General features: G+C 41.0%; 1 protein-coding gene across 3 annotated transcripts in view; it reads right to left on the bottom strand.

Annotated features, from left to right (window-relative positions):
• The window catches only part of FGF13 (fibroblast growth factor 13), a 502,053-nt gene that overhangs the window by 196,666 nt on the left and 281,086 nt on the right, over positions 1–24,301 (bottom strand). For 2 of the 3 annotated variants that reach the window (XM_077890187.1, XM_077890186.1), the window contains exon 3: positions 2,159–2,326. The exons of the other annotated variant lie outside the window; for it this stretch is intronic. In XM_077890187.1, coding sequence (XP_077746313.1) covers positions 2,159–2,326 — 168 coding nt within the window. The remainder of the gene's footprint in view (positions 1–2,158; positions 2,327–24,301) is intronic. 3 annotated transcript variants of the gene reach the window in all.

Below are 24,301 nucleotides of genomic sequence, written 5' to 3'. Positions count from 1 at the left end.
GAGCAAGATAAGGAAAATCTTCAATCTGAAAGAAGACAATGCCCATCATCAAAGTGTACAAGTGAAAGGATGATAGTCACATTAAAGCATGATGGCAGCCACTCAACGTGTGGATGAAATGAGAGATTAAAAACTATCCAAACCTTGTATAAGGAGTTTTACCACTACCCATTCCTAAAGAATTTTTCATATCTGAAAACATTCATAACAGTATGTATATACAATATACTCCAGGTGATATTCTAAAAATTGACAGATCCAAAAAATAAATAAATAAATAAATAAAAATAAAATAAAATAAAAATTGACAGATCCTGCCAAAATTGTCTGTAGTAAGAAAGGGGATGAGGGTTTAAATGTATCCAACTGTATTTTTCTTAAGTGAGTACTGTTAAAATAATTCGAAGTAAGTTTCTGATTGCTTGACTGAATTTAACCAGGTGCTTCTCAAATTGCTTCTTTTTCTTCCTCTCACCCAATTCTGTTTTTCAGGCTGACATGCGAGTAGAAAAATAGTATAGTATCGGTCACACATATATTTAATTGTGTTATATATGTTTCACATATATGACTATATAATAAACGCTCTATATCTATAACACAGATACTGGTTTTATACTTGCAAATACACACATGTCATTTTAGAGAAAAGAAAGCAGAAAATATTGGAACGCATCATAAATAAGTAACTGTCACTCATTGAAAGTTTTTGTTTCATGGAAGCATAAAGTCAAGTTGGTATCCTCTCTACCAAACCACCAAAAGATTCATTTTACTCACTGTAAAGGGTCATCATCTACATCTCCAGATGGGTTAAGTGTTAACATCAGAACTCATGCCCAAAGTAGACAGCTGGGATACCAAAGCATGGGTAAGAAACAAAGGCAAACATTCTATTCTAATGCGGAAATATAAACAAACATAGTAAAATGTACACCGCTCCTTTTCTGCCAGTGAACATTTAAAACCCTCGTTGGAAGTGAGGGGAAGGGGGGCTCTGCGATGTAAAATATTGAGTCCAGAACTATGGACTAGAGTCAATCTGGAGTCGTCTCCTTCCACACCAAACTTTAAACAGAACCACGTGGCAGTTTTTCTAGGTCGGAAAGACAGTTGTAAGGCAGATACCCGAAATGTTGCAAAAGGGCAACCTGAAATAGGAACAAAGTCGCTTTTAGAAATCATACCAGCGCCATTTATGGAGAAGTGTACATACACCCACTGCCAAAGGGAAGGTGCATTTTGTCACTTCCAATGTCACTCCCCGGTCAACTGCATCACTAGGATCTGCCCTGGAGGGAACACAGGCTGTTTTACCATGAGGAATTAGCACACACAGGGGGCTTCTCAACTGGCACCTTGGGAGTTGCAATGTACACAAATGGCAAAGACCACATTTTGTCACGTGAAAAATGTTCCCGTTTGGTATGTGCAAAAAAAAAAAAAAAAAAAAAAAAGAGGGAAAAACAGGAATACTCTATCTAGACAGACGAAGTACTTTAGCGATAGATCCGCAGCGCGGATGGCGATGGCCACACTACCGACCCCACTTTAAGTACCAGCAAGTCGAATTTTCCACACCTGTCCTTGAGCTGCAAAGGGGGAAAAAAACCCCACCAAACCACTCATGGTTTCCTGGAGGCATGCATTTCACCATGGCAAAGTGCAACGGGGCGTGCATTACATGAGACGGCAGGCCCGGCTTCAGCGGACTACGGAGATCGCGAGCATTCTTCAAGCACAATGCAGGAAGCTTTACGGAGCGGAGGAGAGCCCGAGAATTTGGAACCATCTTCTCACTCAGTCATTTGGGAAGTGTCATTCCTCAGCCCACTGCTGTCTCAGGAATGCCGGGTGATGGGACCCAGACGTGGCCAGAGGTTGGCTGTGGGAGCAAGCAATGTCGGCAGCCAGGATGGGGCAGCCGAACCCGGCTCAGCCACGACAAGCAGAGGCTGCTGCGTGCTGCGCCCCAGGGACTGTGTCACGCAGGGTCCCTTCCGAGCCCGCACGACACAGTCACCGGCGCGCCGGGGGTCCTCCTACCTGCCAGGGGCCCGCCACCACACAGCACACCAGAGGGCAATGCACAGTCAAAAAGAAAGAGAAAGAAAGAAGGAGAGAAAACAAGCAAAACACGCGGCCGGCGTGCACAAACCTTCGGGCTCTGTGTTTTCTTTGTGGTGTACTTGCTTCAGCGGGCAGCAGAAGATTTCGTGACACTTAGCACGAAAGGGGGACTCTTTTTTCTTTAATTCCGCAGATTGGATGGAATCTTGCCGTAACATAATGTATTCCTGTGTGCCAGGGGGGGCGTCATCCAGAACTGTGGTCACCACATAACAAAATGAACTCGAGTTAGAGCTTCATGAAAGCAGCGAACGTCTTAAATCACATCTACTCCCAGGGAAGACCAAAGAAACAACATTCCTAAGAAAAGTCGCAAAGCAAATCATTGAATGGCTTTCAGATGTTATTCTTAGGGGCTGACTTTAAAATAACCAAGCCCTGGGAATAGCTTCCTCAACTACGTAGAGCTCTGTTGCTAGTGTAACGAAAATTTAAGGGCGTGAAACTGGGCCAGGAGCACAATAAAACCAAAAAATAAATAAATAAGAAGGCCGATAAAAATAAGGCCAGGAGCCTTAACATCAATAACCATATTGTATCTAAATAAACACCATATACTCGCTCACATGTTTCAGCTTAAGATACAATTATAAATATCTGCAGGTTGAACTGGCTGATGTCCCCCAATTGTCAGTGTCTTAGTTGATGTTTCTTTCCTTGGTCTGCTCCCCGGGAGAACCTGACTTTAGCACAACATATACTCAGTCACACAGAAGATTCAAGGGCGCTGCTCTTTAATCTTTGATTTTCAAAGAGAACTGGAGCTGTTGCACATATTCTTCAGATATTCAGAACCCCTTAATGAGGACAAGAAATTCTAGTTGAGAGCCTAACAATCAACACCGGATCTGTATGAAAGACCTACCTGGTTCACGAAATTTGGCCTGGCCTTAGATATATCCCAAGCCCCTCTCACCTTCTTTCCAGACCCTTTCTGGATTTCCTAACCAAGATTGTCAATAACTAGCGCTTTCTCCCTGCAAAAAAAAAAAAAAAAAAAAACCATGGGTTCTGCTTTTACAGGGTCCACCACAACATTCTTCAGCCTGAAAACCACCCACTGAGGGGAGTGGGGTACAAATTCGATCTGTATTTGCATAACAGGGAACTGACCCCAGAGTGGATTTTTTTTTCTCTTTCACACCCTTCCCAATGAGGCCGTTCCATTTTGCCAGGAGTGAGTCAGTGCCTCTAAAGCTGTGATTAATGGCATGCTGACTCATCCTACTCCCCCAAATGCATACACTTAGCATGCATTTAGAAGGACCGATACCACCAGCAACCCTCTTATCTGGAGAATAATTCTGTGGTGTTTGTAAAATATAAACAGCTTCTGGTTGGTATTCAGTGGGACCTGAAGCTTCTGTGTTTGGCAAAGCATTCCAGCTCATTGGCTGGGATTTTAATGACCTTTAAGAACTTTCTTTCATGTTGGGCTAAAAAAAATGGTGTAAAAACCAACAAAACTTTTAAATTAGCATTATGAGTTTAGAACAAGTTATTGATAGATGGCTTGTATGTGCAATTGTTGTCTTCCTTTATAAGCCATTAAATTATGCAAGAAGGTGATGAATATTTTAGTCAGCTCTCTATTTTCCTCTAGCATTCAGCAGCAGTAATCAAAAATATTATATAGGCACACCATCACAGTTTTTCCTGGCAGAGAGTTCCCTTCATCTACTAGGAATGTGACTATAACTCCATAGAATCTCGTTGTGAAATGCACATCTTTCCTAGCAACAGCTGCTATTCAAAACATTTGCAACCATTTCCTGCTATGAGCAGAGTTATGATAATATAGACACTTATCAAATTCCAGCATCACAGCTGAAGACCAATTCTGGTTCTACCACCCAAAATATTTAAAGAAAACCTCCCAAACTTGGAACTCTTTAAAAAAAGGAACTCCCATCATTATATAGAAGCTAAGAAATTCCACTTTCACGCACTGTATATAAAAAATATATTTTACGATGAAAGGACAATTGGAGGAATAAGAAGAAAAGAACAACTTTTTGATAATACATAGGGAACTTGTCATTCAGAAGCCCATGATAAACATCAGGAAATTGACTTCCACCCTCATTTTGCAATACCAACAATGACGTCACAAATGGGCATTTCTGGAGATTAATGGCAGACTGAAGCTAATAGCCTTTTGCTGACTCTCCGGCCATCAGCTTTTCCCAGCTGGTCATTAATTCCCAGAAAATGCCTTGCGCTGCCATCATTATTGTTTAATTATATACAACTGGTTATCTGTAACATACAACAAAATCCTAATAAAAGCGACATGCTGTCCGATACAAGAACCAGTCCCAAAATTCATCATGATGGGGAAAGCATGAAGGTCACAAAAGTGCAGGATAATTGCTTTCCACAAAATTCTCTCTCCTGTTCTTCCTTCGAATTGAATTCAGCAAGTGCAAAAGGTGCCAAGATGAGAGCGTTTAAGGAGCCATGTGAGTAATAACCACAGGCATAGAACATTTCCTTGGAAATTGTGAACATCTGGGAGTTAATGGCTCAGCTTTGGGTCTCAGCCTGTCGCTACTCAATGCCCCAAACATCAGTCAATTCAGGCAAAACAGAAAAAAAAGTCAATTTATCAATAGCTTGGTGTCACGTTGACACAAGAGCTAGAACCACTGTGGACTTTTTAACCAGAAGTGACACTGCATGGGCAACACCTCACTTGGGTCTATAAAATTTCCGAACTTGAGGATATTCTACATGAAAAATTAAAACTATTGTATCAAATCCACTTATTCCCAGGGCTCCCTCAGGTAGGACAGTGGCTATATGTGCAATGACAGCAACAGGATTGGCAGGGGACTTCCCACAGGACCCCAGCACTAGGGCGGGTGAGCACCTTAATTCTTCTTCTCTAGAAAAGAGATGAGGATGCAAAGCTTTCAAGGAGCATTAGCTCTATAAAAGGGGGAGGAGGCTTGTAAAGTAACCAACTCATCAAAACAGGAAGAAAAGAATGTGACTCTTTTTTCCCTGGCTTAGCCCAATGTTTTCTGCCATCTTCCTCCTTCTAGTACATTCCCTTCTTGCCCAAGACCTCTATCCTCTGTAGGCCACTCCTTCTTCTGTTCATTTGAACTATCTGTCCAGATTTATGCAATGACTCCTGCTGCCCTCCCCAACAATAGATTTATCCGATCTTGGAGGGAGATAAATGACTCCAGTGATTAGGTAGACAGTGGATTTACACAAAGCCTCCTCCAGTTTCAGAGGCTCAACTTAACTCTTCACGACAAATAAGACCGGAAGAGTAGCCCATGGTTGATTTCCAGACCATGTGGTCCCATGCTTTGAGGAAGGTTGCTGAGCCCCATGACAACAGCTACCAAGAGGTAGGCCTTTCCTGGGAAATTGCACCCATATAGCCAGTGACCTTGGCCTTGATCACCCAGCCCATTTCCTCGGGATTGCAAAGTCCCACAGGAGTGGTCAAGAGCTGGGAGAAGACAAGTGCACACATGCAAATCCACACATCCAGACACGCAGACACTGGCAGGTGGCATACTCAGACATGGAAGTGACAAGAATAAGTGACTTTAGGAAGGGGATGACTGTTATGAGCACAATTTATGAAAGAACTAGGGCCTGTTATAAATGGTGTTCTATTGACTAACCACTGAGGTAGGTAAGCCTGCATCTAGAATTGGTGTCCCAGCGGCAGCACTGGATTGTTACTAAACCATCCCCACTGTCCTCTAGGTCTTTCAGCAATCACCAAGATCAAGGACAGGGGTAGGGGGGCAGTTAGGGCAAGGGAAGGGGGTTTAAGTCTAAGCCTGATGACCTGGTCTAAGCTACTCATGTTCACAGAGATACAGTATTCCCATTTTCAACTAGACACAGAGAAAGCAATAATCCATAGCAAAACTTAATCACCAATAAAAAATAATCCCAATGTGAGCACTGGGTGTTATACTATATGTTGGCAAATTGAACTTTAAAAAAACTAAAAAAAAATAATCCCAATGTAATGTACCTTTTAAAGGTGTTTTTAATTAATGAAGTTAACATTTATCCCTATTTTTAAAAATCCAGTTGTTTTGCTCTAGAACTTTACCAATAAGTATAACATTGGCTACATAAAACAGCTACCCAAATATTTAGCAATATCACAAACACTACAATGTAATCCTCCATGTCATTCCAAACAAAATTTCTTCAGAGATTATTAAATGCAACCCCTTTGTCTCAAAACATAAGAAAAATAAAGCTCAGGAAAGGGTACTTTGACAAAGCCCAGCCTGAGAGCCATGATTCCAGCATGTTTACCAGCAAAATCTAAAGTAAGACTGCGTTGTACAAACACTAAATTAAAAAGGAATAGGGTACTTCAGTATGACTTAGCTTAAAAGATTACCCCTGCCTCTAACACATTTTTCTTTCACATTTTTCTTTCTTCATCCAAAGACAGAAAGGCAACTAGAGACAGCCTAGGAAACTATTTCGACAATGCCACATAGGCCCTTGCCCCCTTGCCAGGTCACTGTAATTTTCAAGGTTTGCTGGCTTCAAACTGGAAGCAGTTAACAATCCCTCAATTATTTGATGATGGTGTTTTTTTTTTTTTTTTTTTTTGCTTTCAAATGAACTCTTCACAGAGATGACTCAACATACGTAATTAATGGTACCTGATTCTAAATCAAAGCGAATCTGAGATCACCAGGGCAACAGAAATGAAATGATTGGAACTACCAATCAAAGTTATTAGACATATATTAGTGACTCCAAGAGACAACTACATAAAAACACCTATGAATCAGAAAATGTGGCAAAATATACACATTATCAAATGTCCTCACATAATGAGAAAAAAAGTGAGAAGAAAATAGGAGTAATTGGAGCAATTACTCTTCCATGTCATCGAGCACCTGTCATGCTGAAAAGTACATTCAACCACAGGATGAGTTAGCTCAAGACCTCCATTTTGCCTTCTGGCTAACTACCTATTACTTATCTGTATATGATATTTAAACTCTACTGCCAGAGTGAAAATGATCAGGATGGCAGGTCTTTTTTTTTAATTTATTATTTATGATAGTCACACAGAGAGAGAGAGAGAGAGGCAGAGACATAGGCAGAGGGAGAAGCAGGCTCCATGCAGGGAGCCCAATGTGGGATTCGATCCCGGGTCTCCAGGATCACACCCTGGGCCAAAGGCAGGCGCTAAACCGCTGTGCCACCCAGGGATCCCGGATGGCAGGTCTAAGGTAAATGAGTAACTGAAGTAAGTAATTCACTTAACAGAATTGAATACTAATGATCAGCCTAAAAACAACTTTAAAATACTTCGTCCAGAAGTTTCAGTTGCCTTCTTCTTTGCAACCTCCCCCGTCTCCATTCAGCCCCCTCAGCCACTATTAGGAGTTCCTCCAAATTTTGTTTGTTCAGGCTGTTTTGTTCTTTTTGCGGTAGGATTAAATGCAGACTCTCTGTCGTGGTGGCTTCCCACCTCCTCAATTCCATCAATACCTCTCTTGTTCTTCCTCACACTAGATTTTTCCATTAGTATCTAGAATATGGTAAACATTTTCTTGCCCGAAGACCATATACTTGCTGCTGATTATGACTCCCCCTCTATGTCCTACCAAGTTCTACTTAAATGTCACCTTCTCAGAAATGTCTTCTTGGCTACCTTAGGTAGGTCTGTACACAATTATAATTTGTAAATGTGTGCATGTATGTGTGCATGTATGTGTATGCATGTGCGCAGGGATGCACATGTGCATGTGTCTTGTCTCACTCTCCCTACAAGAATATTGAGAAGCTCTCTCAAGCAGGAACATTAATTGTCTTATTTATCACTCTGTAGTTTTTGGGTTATCATAATAGGCTTTTACTGAAACGTTAGGTTGACAATTGTTTTCATATGTATGTCTTTCCTCCACAACTTAAATGTAAGTTCCAGAGGGAAAGAACCATGTCTTTTGGTGTCATCTTTGCTTTCCCTAATGGCCTAGAATGCTTTTGCACATGGTAGCTCTGCATGCATAAGATCACTCCCTTCTAGGGAGAGTCATGCCTACCCTGAAAGTGTGTGCTGAGAAGGGATCATAAATGGAAGGGGTTCAGCATGTTGCCTGGCAGCTGGCAGGCACACAGTGGACACAGCCATGGAAGAAATGCTATCTGTGAGAGAGATGAAACTGTTGAGCACTGCACTCTGGCAGTGAGGACACCAGGCCTCACTGCTAACCTTCTGGGGGACCTTTGGAATACCACTTCACCTCTGAGCCTCAATTTTCCCATTTCAAAAGTGATGGGTACTAGGCCAAGGGTTCTCAACACTGGCACTTTTGACATTGGGGCTAGATAATTCTTTGTTTTAAGAGGCTGTTCTGTGCATCAAAGGATGTTTAGCAGCATCCCTGGCGTCTCCTCACGAGGTGCCAGTACCATCCCTTCACTCTCCTCCCCTGGCCAAGTTGTGACAACCAAAAATGTCTCCAGATATTGCCAAATATCCCTTCCTAGCAGGATGAAGGCAAAATCACCTTAGCTGAGAATCGCTGGACTTGATGATGGATAAAGCCCCTCTGGTTTATAAACCTCTTTATAGAGAATAAGTACCAATCCTGGAAGTCTCTTTGTGACCCTTAGAGATGCTAAGCATCCTGCCAGGACTCCGCTATTCTGTTTGGGGCATGATTACTACCCCGCACAGTCCAGACAAGAAAGAGAAGGAAATGCACCAGTGAGTGTGCCCCATCACCTCGGTAACAGAAAGCCGTTGACTGGCAAGATGTCAAGCACAACTGCTACACATCAGTGGAGTCATTGCTCAGCCTAGGGCAAAGGCTTTTTCCGGCAAATGATGACACTGGGCAGCACCTATGGTGAGCATCCTCAGACACCTGCTGTGAATAACAGGTGGGGCACAGCCAACCAAAGACCTGGCTTGGATGGGTATGAGAAGTACAAAGAGGAGGCTGGGAAACTCTCTCTGACCTTATCCAGGGAGCTTTCTTGAAGCCTGGCCTTCCCATCTTCTAAAAGCCCAAGTCACCAGGGAGGAAGCATCCTCCTAATGAAGACAGAAATGAGTCCGTTAACAAGAAAAATAGCCTGTTTCAGCTATCTCCACCTAGCCGAGTTCCCCTCAGCCTGGTGCAACCACAGTCTAAACCACAGTTCTCAGCTGTGTTGGAGCATTAGCGTGACCTGGGGCACTTTAAAAAAGTAAGATACCCACGGTGATCAATTCAACCAGAATCTCCAGGCTGGGGCCAGGCACTGGTAGGTTTCCAAGTTCCTCAGCTGATTCAACTGCACAACTGGGGTGCAGAATAATTCAAGCCTTTCCACATTGTCCCCAGTGAAAAGTCCTCTTTCCCCCCTTGGAGGATGGGCCCTGGCCCCCTGTCATCTTATGATTTCCATTTCTTTCCATATCTCAGCCCAGCATTGCCACCATGCATTGTGCGGCGGTGCTATATGAGGTATAAAATTGTACAGCAGTCCATATCTCCACATCGCAGCCCCGTTCCAGCTGGAGCAACCACCATGGCTTGCCCACAGCTCTACCAGTGCATTAATCCATCCCTGCCCTCTGTTCTCTTTATTATTTTTTTCAAAATGATTCATTCTCTCACCAGCCAGTTCTGTTGAACTGAGTCAAACGAAGCTATATTCTTATCAACACCCCTCAAGGTGAATGTCTTAGGCTGGTGACAACATATGTCTTTGGCCTGAAGCCAGCCCATGATGCCTCATCTTGCTACCCTGGTCCCTCCACATCAGCTTCTTACATAGGCTCCTCACCCTCAAGATCCACACAGCTATTTCCAAGTTTCCATATGCTACAGCCTTAACCAAGTACAGTCTAAGCTCCCAGTCACAAAACAAAATGGTGCCAAGAATTCATTGGGAACTTTGTTGGTGATTGGCTAAATATGCTGGGACTTCTTTCATGACATCAGACAATTAGAGATTGGGGATACATTTCCCAGAAATTGCTTCTTTGAACCCTGTAATTCAGGGGTTCTCCACTCTAGCCCCAGAATCAGAATTGCCTGGGGAGCTTTTTTAAAAAAGGCTCACCTCTAGAGATTCTCATTTAATTGGTTGCATAGCACGATGTGGGTCATAGTAGTCCTTAAAAAGCTTCTCGGATGTTTCTAATTGTGCAGCTAAGGTGGCAAACCAATATGTCTAATTGAGGGAACAAGAGAAAAAATAAAGCCACAAATGTAAGCATGATTAACTGCAAAGATGTTATCCTGAGCAAAGAAGGAAGAACTCTAAAGAAACTGGGACTTTTAGGTGCTAGGCCTTATAATTGAGTAAGGAACACAAATGGATCTTTCAAGGAGAAAGTCTCAAAAGCCTTAGGGAATGCAGAGGGGTGTATAGGCAAAGGCCTTACAACCAATCTGTCCTGGTTTCAAATCCCAGGTCTGAGACCATAAGTGGTCTCTACAGTGTGGCGTTGAGCAAGCTATGTACCCTCTCGGAGGCTTAGTTTCTTCACCCATAAAATGGGATGCCCGCTGTTCTTAAAGGAAGGCCCTGAACCAGCAGCACAGATACCACATGGGAGCTTGTTAGAAATGCAGGCTCTTAGCCTCACCAAATTCAGACCAAGAGAATCAGCATCAGTCTTTTCAAAACATTCTGAGGTGACTGCTACACACCTAGAAGTCAAGATTTGCCTAGAACAGTGGCTGGCACACAGTGCAGACTCTGTCTGGGTTTACTTCCTTCTCTCTCAAGGCCAAACAACTATTTGGGCAGCACTTCAATGTATATTTGTGGCAACCCTGCCACCTCTGCTATGACCTTGGGCACATCCATGTCCCATCTTTTATAGATGACCAAACTGAATCACAGTGTTCAACAGGGCTGTTTTAAGAATTAAGAGAGATTTTGTGGGTAGAAGCATATGTGGGTAGCACAATGCCTAGCCCTTGATAGGTACTCCATACACACGAAGTACTCCTTGAGTATTGACCGAGGTTGAATCGCCCTTAATGCAAAAGTGTCTTTCCCTAGTCTCCACAAGGCTTACACAATCTTCATTTTAGTTTTCTAATCAAAGTAGGGGGGTTGGCCTGCAGGAGAAAAAAGGTGGCTGTACCACCCATAGAGCAGTAAATTGACTGACAAAAGGTATTTCTTCTGGAACGATGTATAGAATTTCTTTTTTAGATTAAGATTAAGATTAAGATTTTATTTATTTTTTCATGAGAGACACACAGAGAGAGAGAGAGACAGAGAAACAGAGACACAGGCAGAGGGAGAAGCAGGCTCCATGTAGGAAGCCTGATGTGGTACTTGATCCTGGGCCTCCAGGATCATGCCCTGAGCCCAAGGCAGATGCTCAACCTCTGAGCCACCCAGGCATCCTATACATATGGAATTTCTAGAAAATGTTTACCTATGATTGGCTTCATTGAAGAAAATTGTATTTGGTCTCACTTATTTTCTTTCTAATGCAGTGGTTCTGGCCAGTCTCTTAAAGACTGAAACTCTATGGGTGCCTGGGTGGCTCAGTCGGTTGAGTGTCCAACTCTTGGTATCAGGTCTGATCATGATCTCCCAGTAGTGGGACTGAGCCCCACTTTGGTCCATGTGCTCAGCATAGAGTCTGCTTCACATTCTCTCTCCCTCTCCCTCCCACTCACACACACTCTCTCAAATAAATAAAATCTTAAAAAAAAAACTGAAACTCTAGGCAGCCTGTAAAGATTACTGTAAGACAGACTCTGGGTATTACTTTTGCATCAAATTTTCTGCCTCTTCGTCCATGCATAAATAGGGAGGCAATGGCATCATTCAATAAGTGGCCTTTCTCTTCAGACACAATAAGCTAGGGGACAGTTCCCATATAATTCCCTGCCTAATGCATGTTTGTTCCAGTCAGCTTTGCTCTATTTGTGTGTGTCTCTGTCTGTCTGTCTGTCTGTCTGAGGCTTTGCTTTTAATAATTGTTAGTACAGGTGCTCTGGTTAGGCTCACAAAATGATGTCATAGCTACTCATAGCAACATCCTGAAGTCTTCTCAGCCTTCGATCTTAAGACCTTTCTTGGGCAATATCACAGGCTAAATTGCTAGGGAAAGCCTATTTTCTCCTATCAATCGTTTCCATTTTTAGAGCACCAACTCTCAGAGGACTGGGGTTTCCTCACCAATATACTAGAGAGCACACTCTCAAGCACCACACCCACATCCTCCTGGAAAATGTGCTCAGCAACACCATACTTCTTCACATGGCATGCTTGAAGAGTCCTGCACTAGTCGTTGTCATTATTTCCCTAGAGTTCTTATTGCATATTTCGAAAGCTAATCTGTGATATAAATCTCATGGTTGCTCTAAGTCTCTGGAGAGCTCAGGAAACCCCACTTTACAGGCTCTATTGACAGCCAGGAAGTCCTTGGTCCTGGTAATCGTAACTGGAAAACAATATAATGCTGCTTAAAAATTATGACTGGGAGAGTGATGAATGCCATCAAACTCACTTCTCCCTCTCCCTCTCTGTCCCCAAAAGGTAACTAAGTAGCAAACTCATTGTACTTTATTGGTCAGGAAATAGTACCTTTATTTTCAAGCAAAAGGAATTCCCTTATTTCCCATTCTTGCTAGTGTTCTGTGGTCATATGTGCCTCTATCACCTACTGGCACTCCTTCTACCAAGGTGACATGGATGAAAGTTCACTCACGTCCATTAGCAGCCCGCCATGACTGACCCTTTGGCAGGAACCATAAAGCAAATACCAACACATGGGCTGATCTATAAAAGCCATTTCTCAGAAACAATAAAAAACGTGTATATCACTGTGGCTTTGTGCTACCTGGCATTCTACATAACGTGACTGTGCCAGTGATTTGAGAAGGGGTAAAGGAGAAAGAAGGTCCAGGAAAAGAGGGAGGAGAAGGCTTTTCCATTTGATCAAGATGTGAATCCTGGCAGGTCTTGTTTCATTTAAAATATGCACTGGTTACATCCTTCTCTCCCTAATTAGTCACAAACTGTACTCAAGCTCATCAAAAGGCAGTTAGTTCAGTTCAGCTGCAACATCATATTATTCAGTGTGCAAGCTCAAATGGCCCTCAACACCTCCAAGAAACACAGTTCTCACGTAGATGCTGCAGAAGAATTCTTACCCTTTGGATAGTTAAAAGAGGCACATTAAAAAAAAGGCACATTTTTAGCTAATGGAAAGCATTACAACAAAATCCCCAATTACAATAGCTGAAATCCAGAAAATAATTCTAAACAAGAAGCATTCTAATTCAATGAGCTTCTTTCTTTGCACTCAAGCCTGTCACAGTTTCTAACTCTCCATTCAGTAAATAGAGCTGGTGTTTCTTCTCAGGAGGGCTGTCCCTGCAGGAATTACAGATGGGAGAAGATATTGTGCCAGGTTAGAACCCACTCTAAATTTGTTTGAGAAGAATTTCAAAGCACATGGTATTTGAGTTTGTTTACTCTTGGCAGCATTTCTGTTTAAGAAAAAGGAATTACAATTATTTTAAAAGCCTCAAGCCATCAAATGTCCTTTAAATAGCATTTAATGATTTAGGTGTAAATGAATCATAAACACTTAGATTAAACTTCCTCCTCATTCCTTACAAACCCAGCTGGTTAAGTAAGGTTTTAACAAAAGAGCACTCAGTCTGCTTCATCCTTTTCAAGATAAGGTCATTGGAGGGGGGTCTCCAAGCTGGGTCTGGTGCTCATGTTTAAAACATTGGGAGTACTCACATTATATTTTTAAAAGGAGTAAAATAGAGTGCCGGGTGTCTACTATGCACTTTCACATATCATTTCTAATATCCACAACAACTCCATGAGACAAGTATCATTATTATCCCCACGAGACACAGAGGAGATTCGATGTTAGAAAGGTTAAGGAACATGCCTAGAATCACCCAGCTATCAAGACACAGAGTGGGATTCAAACCCAGGTCTTCATGCCTCTGTAGCCTATATTCTTACAACACTGTATCTGATAATCATTTGTGTATCCGTGATAGGCAGGATAATGACCCCTCAAAGATGCCCACATCCTAATCCCTGGAATCTGTGAATATGTTACCTTGAGGCAGCAGATGTAATTAAGGTTGCTAATCAGCTGACCTTTAGATGGAGATTAGCCTAGATTATCCAGGTAGTTCCACTGTAATCAGATGAGCTCTTAAAATCAAAAGAGGGAGGCAGAAGAGTCGGTCAAAGAAATGAAAAAAACGAAGTGGCAGGACACATTAAAAGTATGAGAGGACCCAACCTACTGTGGCTGGCTTTTAATGCTGAGGAAGGAGGCTAGGGGCTAAGGAATCCATGTAGCCTGTAGAAGCTGGGAACAGCCCTCAGATGCCAGCTAGCGAGGAAACAAGGATCTCCAGGCAACCAGGAACTGAACTCTGCTAACAACCCAAAAGAGCAAGGAGACACTCCTTCTCTAGAGCCTCCAGAAAGGAATGTAGCCATGCCAAGACCTCCATTTGGGCCCAGTGAGATGTGCATCTATCTTCTGATAAAAACCTTATGTTGCTTAAGCCGCTAAGTCTGTGACAATTTGTTATGGCAGAAATCAAAAACTAATACAATATTCAAAGTTTAATGCTGAAAACCTAACTCAGGTTTATAACTCATAAGCCTTCTACAGTTATTTTAATAACAGTAATTAAATATCACTTAATAACAGTAATCAAATATTACATATGGAATTGACATATCTTGATCGTCAGCCTGAGAAGAAAATATATGTACAAAAATGCTTCCTCCGGCCTTTTCATTTTCTATTCCCAACATAATAGTACCTTTCAATACTCTTTTAACGAATACTTACTGGGAACCTACCATATGTCAGGCACTCACTAGTGAATGTATACAGTATACAGCAGATGGGGAAAAAACAAAAACCCTTGCCCTCATGGAGTTTACACATTGAGGGGAGGGGATAAACAGTAAACAAATCAGAAAGGTGAATCCCCCAAGGGTCTCTGAGTCACTCACAGGAAGAGATCTGCTCTGAATTGCTGCTGGACCCATATACATGAGAAATAATCTTTTACAAGGTAAGGGTCTGCTGTGTGAGCTTTCTGTCACTATAGTATAACTTGGTCTCATCAAAATAATATGGACAGCCTCACTGGGAAGATGATGTTGGAGAATGAAGTGCAGAAGACACTGAGCCATGGAGACATCTAGAAGAGCATTCCCAGTGGAGGGATCAAAAATGCAAAAACTCTGAGGTAGGAGTAGGAGTTGCTGGTTTTTTTTTTAAAGATTTTATTTATTTTTTCATGAGAGACACACAGAGAGAGGCAGAGACACAGGCACAGGGAGAAGCAGGCTCCCTGTAGGGAGCCCGATGCGGAACTCGATCCCAGGACCCTAGGACCACGACCTGAGCCAAAGGCAGACGCTCAACCATGGAGCCACCCAGGCACCCCTGAATCGCTATTTTTGTAGAAAATGGAGGTCAACGTGGCTGGAATTGAGAGAATGCGGGGAAAGAGTGACAGGAGGTCAGAAAAGAAATGGGAAGTCTGCTCATGCAGGCCACGGTAATAACTGGCTTTCCATTCTGAGTGGCAGGAAGCCATGGCATGGTTTCAGGCAGAAGAGTGATGTGATCTGGCTCATGTGTTCAAAAGCTCACTCTTCCTGCTGTGTACAGAAGGGACTTCAAGGAAGAAGAAGCAGAGAGACTGCTTAGGAGGCCACTGCTATAATCTAGGTAAGAGATGATAATAGTACGTAGTGGTATATGTGGAAAGGATTCTGGGTACACATTCTAGGAACATAGACTCTTATGAATAGAAGTTCCATCTAGAATGGATAAAGAAGTGAGATATATATATATGATTATATGAGATATATATGTATATATATCTGATTATATATATATTATATAATGTAATACTACTCAATTATAAAAAGAGAAAGATATCTTGCCATTTGCAACAACATGGATGGACCTTGAGGGTATTATGTGACGTGAAAGAAATCAGTTAGAGGAACACAAATACCATACGATTTCATTTATGTGTGTAAGCTAAAAAACAAAACAAATGAACAAACCAAAAAAAAAAAAAGACTCAAAAACAGAAAAACAGGTAATTACCGGAGGTAAGTGGGTGGGGGGATGGGCAAAACGGGTGAAGGAGATTAAAAGGTATAAGCTTCCAGTTATAAAACAAGTCAAGGAAATGAAAAATGCAGCACAGAGAACACTGTCAATAATATTCTATTAACACTGTATGGTGACAGAGGGTGACTACACTTATCACAGTGAGCACTACCCTTACCATAGAATTGTTGAATCACTATGTTGTACACTTGAAGCTAATGTAGCACTGTATGTCAATTATACTTCGATAAAAAATAAATTAAAAAAGAAGTTATATGTAACAGTATGCAACATCTAGCAACACTAATACAGATACCTTTTGATAACGGTACATGGACTATATAGTTCCCAGAGGATAAATATTTACTGTGGACTAGCTAATTCTGTTCTTTAGACATTGGAGAGATACTACCTCGCCCTTAGCTCTCCCCTGTGGTATCTCATTTGACTAAATACATCTATATGGAATATGATCAAGTAGGTATCCAGCAAACATGAACATTGCAGGAGAGTATTAATGGCATCAATAGAGATGATGGGCAGTTTGCAAAACAACATTCTTGAGAAATCAATTCCCCTGACCCTTTACACCATTCTTGTTTCTCTTCTATAAACCTAGTTTCCTTCTGTCATGTCAAAGACTCCACCAAACAAGTCTAACACTTCAAGTGCTACTAGAGAAGAGGAATGGTGGGAAAACAACCTTAGAACTCAGGTGCCTGGACTCCAAGCCCAGCCTAGTAGCCTTCCCCTTGCCTTATAAGTCACACCATCTGTATGAGCCCAAATTTGGACCTCAAATGGAATGGACCAGATGATCTCTAAGGTTCTTACTGCTTAAGTTCAGGGTAAGGGTCGGGGGTTCTTCTCTCTCCTTGATAATGTTTTCAATATGAAGCTCACTAGCATAAGACTGTTGGCTTCTCTCTGGTCCATCATTCACTCTTTCCTGGATGGGGTACTGCTGAGGTCTGAAAAGACAAACTAGCAGCCCTAGCCTAGCCCCTTCCTTTTTCCTTTCTCCTTGGGAGCCAGCTCATCACAGAAAGCATGCATTCAAAAAAAAAAAAAAAAAAAAAAAAGGAAAGCATGCATTCTGCTCTGCTCCTCTATGCCTTAAGCTTTGCAGGTAGAGGTCCATGCCAGGTAAAGGAATGAAGAGTAAGACAGGGATCTGCAATGATCCAGAGCTGCCTGCGGCTGGGTAGATACATCTAATTATGGGGTTCATTATTAGAATGTCCATCTCTTCTTTTTAAAAAAAATATTTTATTTATTTATTTATTTATTTATGAGAGAGAGAGAGAGAGAGAGAGAGAGAGAGGCAGAGACACAGGCAGAGGGAGAAGCAGGCTCCACGCAGGGAGCCTGACGTAGGACTCTATCCCGGGACTCCAGGATTAGGCCCTGGGCTGAAGGTGGCGCTAAACTGCTGAGCCACCCAGGCTGCCCCTAAATATAGTTAACACAAACAGTTTTATTGGTTTCAAGTGTACAACATAGTGATTCAACAAGTCTGTGTGTTCTGCTATGCTCGCCACCAGGGTAGCTACCCTCTGTCCCCATACAGCCCTATTACAGAGCCATTGACTATATTCCCTATGCTTTACCTTTCATCCTTATAATTTATTCCCTAATTGGAAGTCTGTACTTCCCATTCCCCTTCACTCATTTTGCCCATTCCTCTACCACCTCCCATTTGACAATCATCAGTTTATTCTTTGTATTTATGGGTCCGTTAGCAGAAGGTTTTTAAATTAACATCCAGCTCCTTCCATCTGTGGAGGGGGCAAGCCAGCCTTCATGTCTCCCCTCCTTCCTGCCTATTCCTCATTCCTCCTTACCATTTTTCCCGTCCTAGGAGTAGAAGTCTCCTGGTACTGATCCTGGCCATGAAAAAACAGTGGTAACCATTGTAAGTCAAATTGGCCAACAGAATTTGACGTTCTTGTAGAGGTTTTAGGATTTGTCCAATACTCTAGAAGCCATGATTCTGAGCATTCGCAAATATTGATGGCATTTGCGGGGGTGGGCGGGGACACTCTTTCTTCCTCTGTCCAAGTTGGGAACAAATTAAGAAACAAGTCAAAAGAGAAAGGTGTATAAAGAATAAAATATTACCTTTATTCTAAATAAGTCTGACATTGGGAGATTAAGTTTTTGTCTGTGAAGAGGTGGACATTCGGGGATCCCTGGGTGGCTCGGCAGTTTGGCCCAGGTGTGATCCTGGAGTCCCGGGATTGAGTCCTGCATTGGGCTCCCCCGATGGAGCCTGCTTCCCCAGGAAAGCAAGGCCTCTGCCCATGTTCCTGGCTTCACCTTTGCCTCTTTGCTCCTGAGCAAGTACCACTTGCTTCTCTTTTCCCAAAGGCTCCCTGGAGGCATGTGGACTAAAGTATGTTAACCAGACTTGTAATATGCTCCAGCCATGGCTGTTGGGAACAACCTGAGGTAAGTCCCTCAGGCTCGATTCAGGTTCCTAGAAAAATCTGGAACTAGAGGAGTCCTACTGCCATGATAATTGGACTAGTCCCACTTGTCAGGGGAAAAGGCATGCAATCATTGAAGAATACTGTAATGGTTCATTTTATGCATCAACTTGAATGTGCTGCAGTGTGCCCAGATATTTGAGGGTATTTCTGTGAAGATGTTTGTGAAATGAGATGAACATTTCAACTGGTAAAATGAGTAAAGGAGACTGTTCTCCCTAATGCGGTGGGCCTCGCCCAATCAGTTGAAGGCCTGCATAGACCAAAAGGGCGGACATTCCCATAGTAAAGGGGAACTCCTTCTGCCTGATGACCTTTGAAGTGAATCATCAGCTTCATTTCTGCCTCCATACTCAAACTGAAACATTGGCTCTTCCTCGGTCTCGAGTCTGTTGGCCTCTGGACTAGCGCTATACCATCAATTTTCCTGGTTCACAGGCTTTAGGACACAGACTGGAACTAATCCATTAGCTCTCCTGTTTGTCCAGCTTGACTCACCCTATGGACCTTGGGACTTGCCAGCCTCCATCACTCTGTGAACTAATTCCTTATAATTAACAAATATATCCTATTGTTTCTATTTCTCTGGAGAACCTTGACTAATGCAAACACCACAGGAAGCTGGGAGACATGGAATATCATTTGTCCATTTCTCTAACCAAACTGCAATTTAGCCACATTGATTCTTGATTGTAAAAATAATCCTTCTTCTCCCCATTTACTTCCAATGCTGGGTGACAACTCCACATTGTGGACAGATGCTTGGGTGACAACCAATGAGTTGAGTTATGCCCTTGTTTCATCCCCCCCTTAAAATGTAAATGAAACCTGTGATGGCAAATTTAAAAAAAATTAAGATGTAATACAGCTCCCAGATCAGTTGATTTTGTTAATCAAAAGGGATAAATCTGGGCGGGCCTGACTTAATCAAGCAAAAGCATTAAAAGTGAGAGACTCACCTGCTGGCCATGTGAGCAGCCTTAGGAGGGGGCCATGGAGCAAGGAACTCTGGGCACCTGAGAATGGCCCCCAGATGACAGCTAGCAAGAAAATGGGGGCTTCAGGCCTATAGCCACAAGCAATTGAACTCTGCCAATTGTCACATGAGTTTAGAAGAGGACCCTGACCTCCAGAAAAAAAGATAACCCAACCAATACCTCCATTATAGCCTTGTGAGATCCTGAACAGAGAAGCCAGCTATGCCACGGCCTCCAAATATTTATTGGTAGGGACTTTATCAGCTACAAATGTGCTGTTATCCTGAGGTTTTGATTGTTAAGACTGAAGGACCAGGCTGTTGAGCCAGAGTAATTAGGATGGCTCTCTACCTGTTCCATAAAGATTACCATGATAAAGAAAAACAATTATCTCAATATTTAGCATTAGTCACCTTAGAAGGATTACAACAAAAGAAAAATTTCTAAATAGAATGTGAGTAGACTAAAGCGTCAGTAACATTTCTTCCACTTGAAGTAAAGTCATTCTGAGTATGAAATATAAAAGCCTCTTTTTTAGGAGAAATTTTCTATTCTTAGAAGAAGCTCGTTTGTGGTTAGCTTTATTTCTTCTTTCAGAGAAAAAGATGATTTGAAAACACGGTCATTTCATTTTAAATAACATAATCACTTTTGAGGAACTTTCTTTTTAATTAGAAAAGGTTATCTTTTTTCCTATCTTTTACTGTGGTAAAATATATAGAACATAAAACTCGCCATGTTAACCATTTTCAAGTGTACAATTCAGGGAATTAATTATATTCACCATGATGTGCAACCATCACCAATATCTAGTTCAAAAATTTTTCATCACCACAAGCAGAAACTCTGTAACTCTTAAGCAATAATTCCTCATTCTCCTCTTCCCCACCCCCTCCAACTTCTAATCTACTTTCGATCTCTGAATTTGCCTAAGTGTAATGATACAATATTTATTCTTTGGTGTCTGGCTTATTACACTTCACAAAATATTTTCAAGGTTAATACATGTTGTAGTACGAATCAGAACTTCCACTATATGTATATGCCACATTTTGTTTATCCATTTATCTGTTGACGGACACTTGAGTTGTCTCCAACTTTTGGCTCTTGGGAATAATGCTGAAATGAACATTGGCATACAACTATCTGTTTGTGTTCCTGTTTTCAATGCTTTGGCTATATACTTAGAAGTGTAATTGGTGGGTCATAAGGTAAGTCTATACTTAACCTTCTGAGAAACTGCCAAAGTGTTGTTCACAGTGGCTGCACCATTTATATTCCCACCAGCATGGTATGAGGGTTCCAATTTCTCCACATCCTCACAAACACTTGTTATTTTCCTTTAAAAAAAATTATAGCCTTCCTAATGGGTATGAAGTGGTAGCTCATTGTGGTTTTGATTTGCATTAATCTAATGGCTAATGATGTTCAGCATTTTATCATTGCTTACTGGATATTACATATTTTCTTTGGAGAAATGTCTGTTCAAGGCCTATGCCCATTTTTTTTTTCTCATTTTGTTGCTGAGTTTTAAGAATCCTTTATATAGGGGTGCCTGGATGGTTCAATTGGTTAAGCATCTGAGTCTTGATTTCAAGACTTGATCAGGTCATGATCTCGGGGTCATGATGGGATTGTGCTGCACACTGGGCAACTTGCTCAGTGGGGAATCTGCTTGTCTCCCTCTCCCTCCACTCCCCCCCATGCTTGTGCATTCTTTCTCTCTTAAATAAATAAATAAATCTTTAAAACAGAGTTTTTTTAATATATAAAACACATATCAGATATATTATTTACAAATATTTTCTACCATTGTGTTGGGTGTCTTTTCACTTTGACACTGTCCTTTGCACAAAAGTTTTAATTTTGATGAAGTCCAAATTTATCTATTTATTCTTCTCTTGCTCAGGCTTTTGGCATCATATCTAAAAAATCTGGTGCCAAATCCAAGTACATGAAGAACTATCCTTATGTTTTCTTCTAACAATTTTACAGTTTTAGCTCTTACATTTAGTTTGTTAATCCATTTGAGTTAATTTTTGTATATAGTGTGAAGTAGGGATTCAATGTGATTCTTTTGCATGTGGAATTCCAGTTGTCCCAGCCCCATCCATTGAACAATTGTTTCGGCATTGAAGGGACTTGTCACCCTTGTCAAAAAATCAACTTTTTAACTTTTAACGGATCATGTTTTTCCAAAATCTTTCCCTTCTGTTAGGCCCTAGAGGTTCATTGAAAACATATATTCTAAAAAAAAAAAAAAGAAAAGAAAACATATATTCTTTTGTCCACGATTAAGATGGCTTTGTACCACGATAGCCAAACTGTGGAAGGAGCCTCGGTGTCCAACGAAAGATGAATGGATAAAGAAGATGTGGTTTATGTATACAATGGAATATTACTCAGCTATTAGAAATGACAAATACCCACCATTTGCTTCAACGTGGATGGAACTGGAGGGTATTATGCTGAGTGAAGTAAGTCAATTGGAGAAGGACAAACATTATATGTTCTCATTCATTTGGGGAATATAAATAATAGTGAAAGGGAATATAAGGGAAGGGAGAAGAAATGTGTGGGAAATATCAGAAAGGGAGACAGAACGTAAAGACTGCCAACTCTGGGAAACGAACTAGGGGTGGTAGAAGGGGAGGAGGGCGGGGGGTGGGAGTGAATGGGTGACGGGCACTGGGGGTTATTCTGTATGTTAGTAAATTGAACACCAATAAAAAATAAATTAAAAAAAAGATGGCTTTGTACAAATGTCATAGATATTTCAAAATCCAAAAGGGTTATGTTGACATATTGCCAGAATTTACAAGTTGTCTCCAGTTGTGTATTAATAAGTAGATTGTAGGTGACCGGGAGAGGAATATATTGTTATGTACAGAAAAAGCTGTAGATCTTGGTATTGTGTCCTGTTTTTTATCTGTGGCCATCACTTTCAGGTCAAAGGGAGTATGGGAGTAGGTTCTCCACGAAGAAAATCTGTTTTCTTGAGAGTTACAGTGCTGAGCAGCACTTTTTTAGAGTACCTACAGTCTATGCAACTGTTTACAGATTTAGCATGTTAAGGATCTCTGGTCTCACATAAGTTAGCATGTTTTTCTTAAATTCCATGGTATTATATTTTCCTTTGGTACCATTGCCAGAGCACCTGTCATCATTCTAATAAAGTTATCACATCTCCATGGAGAAAAAGGACTCCAATGGGTAGTCTATAATCACTTATTTTTACCTCTATTGAAATCTGAGCTCCAAAAAGCTCTGAAAATTTTGGTTTTCAAATTTATGTATCTTATTTAGCAGCCAAACCTGACTTGAACCTCTGTGAGGTTGTTTGTTTGTTTGTTTTTTCTGTAAGGTTGTTTGTATTGTAGCCTTTTATTTTTATCCTATTTAGTGACTATTCATACATTTTGTGCAGAAACACAAATGTGTCTGATTATGGGATGGTGTTCTAAACTCTGTAGAGAATTTTATGCAAATAGTGTATGCATTACAGTATGTTTCTAAAATGAATTTTAAAAAATCAGCTTTTCAAAAAAAATCAACTGGACATACATGTATGCATTTATTTCTGGACTCTCAATTCTTATCCATTGGTCTATATGCCAATACCACACTGTTTTAAGTTACTGTAGCTTTGTGGTAAGTTTTGAAATCAATAAACATGAGTCCTCAAACTTTGTTCTACATTTTCACAATAGTTTTGTCTATATTGAGGCCCTTTGTCATTCTATATGAATTGGAGGATTGGCTTTTCCATTTCTGCAAAAAAAAAAGCTTTTGGATTTTGATACAAATTACACTGACTCTGTAGATCACTTTAAGTAGTATTGACATCTTCACAATATTAAGTCTTTGTATCCATGAACATAAGATGATTTTTGATTTATACTTAGGTCTTACTTAATTTCTCTTGGCAATATTTTATAGTTTTCAGTGTATATGTCTTCACTTCCTTGTTTAAATTTATTCCTGAATATTTTATTCTTTCAGATATTACTATAAATGGAATTCTTGTCTTACTTTGCTTTATAGACTGTTCATTGTTGGTATATAGAAACACAACTGATTTTGTAGGTCGATCTGGTACCCTGCAACTTTCCCCAATGAGTTTATTAGCTCTAGTAGCTTTCTCATGGATAATTTGGGATTACCTACATATGGTATGTATTTCTGTGAAGAAATAGTTTCATTTTTTCCTTTCCAATTCAGATGCCTTTGATTTTTTTTCTTTTTCTTTTTTTGGATGTTATTCACTTTTATTTTTCCTTTATCTCTTTGACTTAGAAACATAGATTTTTAAATTTGAACAAGACTTCAAGTCACTTCATTAAAGGTCTGCGAACTCTAGCCAAAGGTTAGGTAGATGCATAAAGTCTACCTGAGAAACTTTATTTATTTATTTATTTATTTATTTTTTAAATTAATTTTTTATTGGTGTTCAATTTACTAACATACAGAATAACCCCCAGTGCCCGTCACCCATTCACTCCCACCCCCCGCCCTCCTCCCCTTCTACCACCCCTAGTTCGTTTCCCAGAGTTAGCAGTCTTTACGTTCTGTCTCCCTTTCTGATATTTCCCACA

Source organism: Canis aureus, chromosome X (assembly GCF_053574225.1).
Source record: "Canis aureus isolate CA01 chromosome X, VMU_Caureus_v.1.0, whole genome shotgun sequence".
Lineage (NCBI taxonomy): Eukaryota > Metazoa > Chordata > Mammalia > Carnivora > Canidae > Canis > Canis aureus.
This window is presented reverse-complemented; position numbering and strand designations above follow the sequence as displayed.